At 45.6% G+C, this 9,238-nt stretch overlaps 1 protein-coding gene across 1 annotated transcript; it reads left to right on the top strand.

Annotated features, from left to right (window-relative positions):
- The first annotated feature begins 2,808 nt into the window (after positions 1-2,808).
- LOC144711060 (serine/threonine protein phosphatase 2A 59 kDa regulatory subunit B' gamma isoform-like) lies at positions 2,809-7,111 on the top strand. Its single transcript, XM_078584980.1, has 3 exons — positions 2,809-2,977; positions 3,704-4,835; positions 6,685-7,111. Exons 2-3 carry the CDS (start codon positions 3,705-3,707, stop codon positions 7,048-7,050), a joined length of 1,497 nt encoding a protein of 498 aa, XP_078441106.1. The 5' UTR covers positions 2,809-2,977; position 3,704; the 3' UTR covers positions 7,051-7,111.
- The last annotated feature ends 2,127 nt before the right edge of the window (positions 7,112-9,238 follow it).

The raw sequence follows: 9,238 nt of genomic DNA, 5'->3' as shown, positions 1-9,238 counted from the left end.
ATGGTGCAGCCCCTTTCCTCGTTCGAGGGCGGGAGTACTGTCTTAAAACCTACGTGGTAAAAACAAAGCAACAATTTTAATAAATCGAACGGTCGATCGCTACAATATTCAAAGGCCTAATCAACTAATCTCTAGAAGATTCAAAATCAAAATCAGATAATCCGACGGCGGTGGAAAAACAATCGAGGAATGCTGGATGAAGAACACCGACACCAAAGAGGATAGAATTTACCTTGGCACTAGAGCAGTGCACCGTGGCGGTGCGGGTAATTCTCAACGCGTCGTTGGTGGGGGCGAGTGATGTGCGCTTCGACTGGGTGTCGCGGATCCAACTACCGGGTCAGTTGGGGCTAAGAGGGGAGTCAGCCCCTTGCAGGGTTTGGGGCAGCACCCCAAAACCTAAACGGTATGTGCAGCGACGAGTGGCTGCGTGGGCGACTTGGGTTAGGCAATTGCTATGGCCAAGCAATGGGCTATGGTGCTAGTGGTTGCAAGTGGTGGCAGACAGGGCAGGAGGCGGCGCTCGGTGCGCAGACAGGTGGCCATCCGCGCGCCGGGCGCGGGCAGGCGGCGGTGCAAGGGGCGGTTGTGCGGGCGGGCAGTTGTGCGTGCGGCAGGTGCGGGCGGGCGACCGTGTGTGCGACAGGCACGGGCGGGGGCAGACAGGGTGATGTGATACGTTGTCGGCTGGGATCGAGCGTCACATATTACAACACAGGGAAACGATGAGTATGGACAATGCAAAATGATATGGTGTGAATTTTAAGATTGAACGACAAGTACGAAAAGAAGAGCTATCAAGTTGAACGATCAATTAAAATCGACGAAGATCGATTGAGTGACAATCGACTCCTCAATGTCCCTTTGGACCAACTAGACGCTACAATATGAGAGGTAAAGTCAATTACCCGTCGGCGTCCAATCCTCAGTAAACTACTAGTGTTTTACCACAAGAAAAGTTCCTATCTCTCACTAGGGTGAGCTATGTTCAAATCATCAAGGATAATCCTAACTCTCGGAGGCACGAAACGCAATTCAACAATACTGTAACAATTAACTGATCAGCGAACGTAGGGGATGACGATAGAATCTGATGGCAATATTCGTCGATGATGCAACAAGACCGTAAGGTAAGACTCAAGCAAGGAGCAAGGCACCGGCAAGGCGTGGAGTGGGACAGAACGCTGGGCACGGCCAGAGCTCGAGCGCGGGCGGGCACTAGCGACTGGCAGGAGCGGCGTGCACGGCAGAGGTTGGGCGCGCGGCAGAGGTGGGCGTGTGGGTTCGCAGTGGACGCGGTGCGGCAAGGGGCGCCGGTGCGCAGCGGTTGGAGGCGCGCATGGCCAAGGTTGGCCGCGTGGCAAGTGCACTGAAGAGGACAGGCGCGCGGCGATCTCAGGCACGGCAGGGCGCCGGCGCGCCACAGGCGCAGGCGCGCGCGCGGTAGAACGTGCATGCGTGGGCCTAGTGGGCGTGGGCAGAACGCCGGCATGTGGTGGGCGCAGGCGAACGTGGCGGATTGCTTGTGCGCAGCAAGATGCTGGCGCACTGGCTGATCCGGGCATGGGCACAAAGACTAGTCACGATGCGCGTGAGACAACATGGTAGCCTCTCAAGAACGTCGATGAGGGCGACGGTGGGGCGGCAGACCGACGGCGTTCCAGGAGGGGTGACGATCAGTCGGCTATGCAGGCGAAGAAGGCAATGGCGAATCACACTGCTCCAAGATTACTCCCAAGAAGGCTTCTTGGTCGATTCTTCAAGCAATAACCAATCAAGAAATGGTGATTCTTGATGGGAAGATGACGAACAAGCAATGACACAACGGGGCCGATGGCGACGTTCCACGGAATCTCAACGTGGAGAGGTGGCCACGATCTTCCCACAATTTAACTAAAAGAACTATCTATGACTGGAAAGAATGAAACTAAGAAGAAACTCAAACTTGTGCGCGCTGCGGGCGAGGACGAGCGGCCGTGCGCCCGGCGGGCGCGAGCGGCAGCTGTGCGCGCGGCAAACGCGGCCAGGTGGCTGTGCGGGCGCAGGAGGGCAAGTGGTATTCTCTCAAGGTGGCGACAATGGCAAGAGGCAGCGTCGGCGGCTCAAAAGGGGCAAACTTCCTTTAGAAGAAGAGACTTCAATTGCAAAAGAAATTCACCGAGTTTTTCTTACAACATTGGCCTATGACGGTTGAGATCGTGCCACGTGGCATCACATAATCAATTCCTTGACATTTTGCATCAATTCATTGATATTTTACATATGTCCCTCTGCTTTCTCTCTCCTCCATATTTCTTTAAAAAACTTTGAAAAGTATATTAAAAATTACAAATGTGATTTTTTTCGTCCGGGACAAGGGACGGGACGGGTTTTCTCCGGACAGGGCGAAACTGGGAAAGTCGGGACATGGAGGATTTTTTTCTTCAATGGCCGTATCCCTGGATGGGATGGTTTGGACTACGTTGAAATATCTGGATATGGGACACAACGATCTTCGTCCGTACCGTCCATCGTCCACGTCCCGGACGATCCGGAACTATAACTAACAGTAGCTAGAGGGAACAGGCAGCTGGACTATTATAGGATCATTAAACGGAACGGGACGGAATATCTTCGAAGGCTTCATTTACATCGTCGTTCCGAGGACGGACGGATGACGGGTGGTATACCGGCGTATTCCCTGTCATTCGTTGACGAGAACGGACAACGTCAACGCTAGCGCCGAAGGAAGGATATGAGAGCAAATAAATGGTAAAACGGTGGAAACAGCAAATAGCCGAAGAAATTTAGAGAGAGAAGAAACGACTTAGGGCCCTCAAACCCTTCACTCCAATGCTTCTTCTTCGCAAGAGAGTGGATTGCGATCTCAAGAGGAGGTGTGATCCGCGGAATCAGGAGTAATGTAGCGAATTTGCGAAAGGCAATCCCTTTTTTCTTCTCCGGAATTCTTCATTTTCATGGGAGACTGATCTCTCAGGTATTTTCCATCTCTTTTTTGACCTTAAATTCATGTCTCGCCGCTGGACGATGGCTTTATCCTAGAGAAAGTAAGCTCACTTTTGTGATTAGGTTTCCTCTGATAATTTAAATTTTCTCCGAAAATCCTCTCGCCGTGATGAATGTATAGGCAAATTTCCGCTCATAATCTGATAATTTCTTCGAAGAATCTAAAAATTTCTCCGAAAATCCTATTGCAATGATGATTTGATAGATCTAACCTGATAATCCTTTTGCACGGATGATTAGACAGACTTCCGCGGATAGTAAATAATTCAACCGAAATTTCTCTTGCCATGATGATTAATTAGATTTCCTCTGATAATCTAAAATTATCTGCGTAAATCCTCTTCCGATGATGATTATGCTGATTTCCAATGATTATCTAACACTTTTTTTCCGAAATTCTTCTTTGAAGGATGATTAGACAGATTTCCTCTGTTAATCTAATAGTTTCTCTGAAATTCCTCTTGCCATGATGATTAAACATATTTCCCCTGGTAATGTAGCAGTTTCTCCTAAATTCCTCTTGCAGGGATGTTTAAACATATTTCCTCTGATCGTCTAACAGTTTCTCTAAAATTCCTGCAAATTTTTTTATATTTCCGCTGATAATCTTACAATTTCTCTGAAAATCGTCTTGGAAGTATGGCTAGACAGATTCCCTCTGATAATCTAACAATATCTCTGAAATTCATCTTGTCAGCATGATTAAACAGATACTCGGGCGTCTTCCACGGAAGTCGTCCAAGTCAGAGCATCGAGACGCTACAATCGTGATTGAAAATTCCTCAAATGGCAGCCTGATTAGTTCTAGGAGTGTCCCTCAATTGCATAATTTGAGCTCGGATCATGCTATCTATAAACATAATGTCAGCTATGATTCCCCGCTACCTGGATTCAGGCAAGTGCCGAGCTCGGAGAGGCAGAATCTCTTCATCGAGAAGCTCAATCTCTGCTGTGTGATGTTTGATTTCTCGGACCCGTCGAAGAACTTGAAGGAGAAGGAGATCAAACGGCAGACTCTCCTTGAGCTGGTGGATTATGTCAGTTCAACCAATTTAAATTTCTCCGAAGTGGTTATGCAAGAGATTACTAGAACAGTTTCCTTGAATATCTTCAGACCCCTCACCTCCCCACCTCGAGAAAACAAGATTTTGGACTCCTTCGATGGGGAAGAAGAGGAATCCGCTATGGATCCGGCGTGGCCGCACTTGCAGATTGTGTATGAGCTGCTTCTCAGGTTTGTGACATCCCCCCAGACGGAATCAAAGCTTGCAAAACGACACATAGATCACTCTTTTGTGCTTCAGTTGCTTGATCTCTTTGATTCAGAGGATCCCAGGGAGAGGGAGTATCTCAAGACAATCCTTCACCGCATCTATGGGAAGTTCATGGTGCATCGACCCTTCATCAGGAAGGCCATAAACAACATTTTCTACAGGTTCATATTTGAGACAGAGAAGCATAATGGAATTGCAGAGCTTCTTGAGATCTTGGGAAGCATCATCAATGGGTTTGCTCTGCCGCTCAAGGAAGAACATAAGCTGTTCTTGGTGAGGGCGCTTATCCCTCTGCATAAGCCCAAGTGCATTCCCTTGTACTACCAGCAGCTTGCTTACTGCATTGCCCAGTTTGTGGAGAAGGATGGGAAGCTCGCGGAGACTGTTATTGGGGGCCTTTTGAAATGTTGGCCTTTGACAAATAGCTCAAAGGAGGTGATGTTCTTGGGGGAGATCGAGGAGGTGCTGGAGGTGACTCAGCCTGCCGAGTTCCAGCGCTGTGTGGTGCCTCTTTTCTCTCGGATCGCCCGCTGCTTGAACAGCTCCCACTTCCAGGTATTTAATTTTTTTTCAAATTTTCTTGGGTATTTGCGTCAAGTAATTTCCTAACTTCCGAGTTAACACATCATTTTTTATTATGATCGAAGGAAAATATTATTTACTAGAGAGGTATGTGAATCAAATCTCGATATTATTCCTTTATCATAGCAACTCAGTCTTTGATAAATAAGAAAGATCATTCCCCTAGTTGGAATTTATTCATTTGGAATCTGGGTTCTTCAACTTTTACTTATTTACTTACTTTTTGGGTTGATTTCCGCTGCTCAAACATTCTATTTTTTCAATTTTCGTGGGATAATTACATCAATTAAACACCTATGGGCGTACGCGAGGACATCCTCTGATGTGTTGTGCAAGTTTGGAATTTTAACATATACATGGTCAATATTCTTGCCATTTAAATTAATGATGGATGCGGAGCCAGTCTGAAATTCGTTTTCTGATATTTTTGCATAATTTGGTGTCGATAATTGATTTGTGATAATCGTCGGCAAAATATTTGATAAAATCAAATGATTATCTATCTTTTCAAAAGTGTAATTAGCAGTAAAATTGTTGGTTTTCTTTCACCGTTACATCAATTTGTTATCCTCAAAAAGTAATCCGAGGTCTTCAGATGCGTTTCAACTTTTATCATGACCATGCTCGTTATTCATGCTTTTGAATTAATTCATGGACTTCCCAATCCATAGATTCGTGAGTTTGTCTTTGTATTATGAATAACTTCTTTGGCCTGTCGTCAAATAATGCATTGGGAAGGAATAGGACTCTTGTTTCTTGCTTGGTGATAACAGGTTGCAGAGAGGGGATTGTTCCTGTAGAACAGATATTCGGTTTATTTCATTTTATTTTTCACAATTTTATCAACTAATAACCTTGGAAAGTCGTCGTGCTTTTAAATTCATTCATGGACTGCCCGCCACTTCTAATATATTGCTTTTTTCATGTTTATTAGTTATGTCATAGAGTTTTTTCTATGTTCTTTATTTTGGGAGGTTTTTGGGTGCTCGTTATTTGTATCCTGTGAACAGCAAGTTGCAGAAAGGGAACTGTTCCTATTGAACAGATATTCTGTATTTTTTCAGTTTTTTTGCACAGTTTCGTTGATTTTTTCAGTTTTTTTGTACAGTTAGATCGATTTTTTCAGTTTGTGCTCGTTCTTTTTTCATTTTTTTTGAAAAAATAATCATGTCTTCATATGAATTCGTGGATCTCCCTCCCACTTCTGTTATATCAGTTTTGGATTTTATTTTTATTTTTATTATGAAGGTTCTTGGACTGCAGTTATTTCTACCTGGTCAAGGGCAGGGTGCAGAAAGGGCATCGCTCTTAGTCTGAAAACTTTCGGTTTTCTTTCAAAATCTCATCAATTAGTCATCTCCAAGAATAATCATTTTTATATGGATTCATGAACCTCCCGCTTACCTTTTTAATCAGTTTGTAGGTGCTTCTGGGTGTTCAATATGTATACCTGATAAAAGACATGTTGCGGGAGCACTGTTCTTGTAGGACAGTTATTCTGGATTTCTTCATTCTTCTTGCCATCGTGCATTTTTTCTAATTCATGGACCTCCCTCCCACTTCTGTTTTATCTGTTTTTGGGATATTATTATTTATATTGTGGAGGCTTTTGGGCGTTTATCATTTTTGTTAATTCTTATTTGTTAGTTATCTTTCAGGATCATTCACTTTTATTAAATCATGGACCTCCCTTCCGCTTGTGTTATATCATATTTTGGGCCTTTTATTTTATTTTTTATATAATGGAAGCTTTTGGATATTTATTCATTGTACTGTGAAGGTTTTGGGTGACCTCTCATTTATACCTGTGGAAAAATGTCAGGTTGCGGAGAGGGCACTATTCTTCTGGAACAACGAGCCGATCGAGAAGATGATCAAGGAGAACAGAAGGGTGATTCTACCCATCATCTTCCCGGCACTGGAGAGAAACACTAGATACCACTGGAATGCAGCGGTTCAGAGCTTGGCGATGAATGTGCGGAGGATGTTTGCTGAACTGGACCCAGAGCTGTTTGAGGAGTGTCTCCAAAGGTTTGAGAAGGAAGAAGCCGAGAGCCAGGACAACCGAGCCAGGCGCGATGGCGTGTGGCGCCGGCTCGAGGAGATGGCTGCCTCCAAGGTCTCCCAAGGTGACCACCCTGTACTTGTCCACTCTCTAGCCCCCTCTCATGCCTCTTCCTTTTGTTGATTTGATGAAACAGTTGCCCTTTTCCACTATATATTTATATGTGATGTGCTTTCCTTGTGTATATACATTTTTTTAGCTTCTAAGCTTTTTATCTATAATTAGGCTTTGATGGATGGGACGAGATGACGAATTGAACAATAGCTATATCATTGACGATGATGAACTTGGCATCACTAGGTCATTGTCAAATCAATGTCAACACCATTGGTGATGTTATCAATAAAACATCAATGATTTGTCGACATTATCATCATTGTTATTTTCATCGTCACATGCCATCATTCATTCAAAAAAAAAATCATCACATGCCATCATTGTCCCCATTTTCCAAACCCTACACAAGACAGGTCAGGATAAGTTCAGTTGAGACAAACATGGGATGAGATTATCTCAGGATGGGACAAAAAACTCGAGGATGATGAGTGTCATATCTAATTCTATCATTAAAGCTCGGGGCATTCCTATGGGTTATAGAATAGGAGAGGCACTAGAAGCACTTGTTCGACCCCTAGGCATCCTTAGACGTGTCATTTCTGATGGTTAAGGTTCAGGAGACCCGAATAAGGTAATCTTGGAGGTTGAAGGGACCCACACAGCCTCTGTGCTTCCTATCCGCAATTTCTAGGGTTTGGATGGCATTTTTGAAATCAGAATTGCCTCAGTTCTGCCTCCACCGCCGCTACCGCCGCTACCGCCGCCGCCGCCGTCGGTGGAGAAACAACTGGCTGAGAAAGCCTAAGTGCACCCAAAAGCCTCTATTTTCAACGGGGAGCTGACATCAGGCCTGAAGGATGCAAAGATCCTCTTGGAGAGCCCCAAAACCGTCGCCTCCACGGAGACGAAGAACAATATAACGGAAGTGAGCCTACAAGTCGGTGGAGACATAAACCATACATACTCCACCAACTTAGAGTACCGAAGGCTAGAGTTACGAGGTGTGGATGATTCAAAACTCCACATATAAAGGGAGACAAGAAGAGACGAGAGGCCGAACGCACGGCCGCAAACGAGAGATGGGTTGGCAGGAAGGGACGAAGGTCCGGAGAATTCGGATGGTGCCCCAACCCTGGGAGATGATATGACAGGAAGGATAACAAAAGCTGGAGAAAGTAGCAAAAAAGCAGGCAGGCGCTCGGAGCGAAGCAAAAGGGAGAGCAAGGTCTAAAAAGCCTTGTATACAAGATCAAAAAAATAGGCTTCCATCACGAGAGAAGAATTGCTGTGTGGGCATGGGCTGATAAATGAGAGCGATTGCTAATAACGGGGAAAAGTTTGACAAGAAACAACACCACGACGGAGCATGGGGTGAAGGAGGATGCCGAGTCTCAGGAGAAAGAAAAGGAGACCAAGGGACTGTCCAGTAGCAGGATCATGGAGGTTGACAAACGTCTAAAGGACATCGAAGACGATGCTCTTAAGAATCCCCATGCTAAAGTGATGGCATCAACGGTGGGACTGAAACTGACACCGGACAACGAAGGGTGAGAAGAAGGTTTACCATGAAGTGCATCTCAAGGAATGCCTGAGGCCTTTTGGGACAAAGGCAGGCCACAGATGGGGGGCCTTAGCGGCATGCTTACAGGAAACGATGCTGGAACAGTGTGAGCCTAAGGAATGGAACACAGTGGGTTGAGGCTTCCTGGAGGATTTTTTGGCGGTCAATGCAGTCGGATGGTCCGGTGGAGTGGTGGTAGCATAGAATGAGGACATGCTCTCCAAAGTGGCTATATGGACGGGCCAGTTCACTGCAACAGTCAAATTGAAGCGCACAAGCAACAACTTCAAAATGATCGTAGCCTCTATATCTGGCCCAACAAATGCCCAACATGGAAGGAAGCTATGTACGGAAATGGTCGAGGCAACAAACGCGTTCAACAGCTGCCCCATGTTGTTGGGTGGCGACTTCACAGTGACATTAAAGGCCAAGGATCAACCAAATGAAGTCAGAGGGAGAGATGTAGACTCTGAAGACTTTTGGGATTTCATCGTAGAGACATCACTACAGAAAATGGGGCCTTCTGACTACATATATACGTAGAGAAGCGCAACGTGAAGAAACAAGATGTCGCGTCTATTGAGCTCGTGGAGCGATTTTCAATAGCAGACGTGAGATCACTTCCGTGCCCTCTCTGATCATACACCAATGGTAAGAGCCAGAAATGAGACAACCAGGACACCCACCTACATC

This window comes from Wolffia australiana, chromosome 13 (assembly GCF_029677425.1).
Source record: "Wolffia australiana isolate 7733 chromosome 13, ASM2967742v1".
NCBI classification, from domain to species: domain Eukaryota; kingdom Viridiplantae; phylum Streptophyta; class Magnoliopsida; order Alismatales; family Araceae; genus Wolffia; species Wolffia australiana.
The sequence above is the reverse complement of the archived record's forward strand: the minus strand, read 5'-3'. Positions and strand labels throughout refer to the sequence as shown.

Coding starts and splice junctions, on each gene's coding strand:
- LOC144711060 (XM_078584980.1), top strand. CDS start 3,705: ATGATTAAACAGATACTCGGGCGTCTTCCACGGAAGTCGTCCAAGTCA. Junction 4,836..6,684: donor TGAACAGCTCCCACTTCCAG/GTATTTAATTTT, acceptor GAAAAATGTCAG/GTTGCGGAGAGGGCACTATT.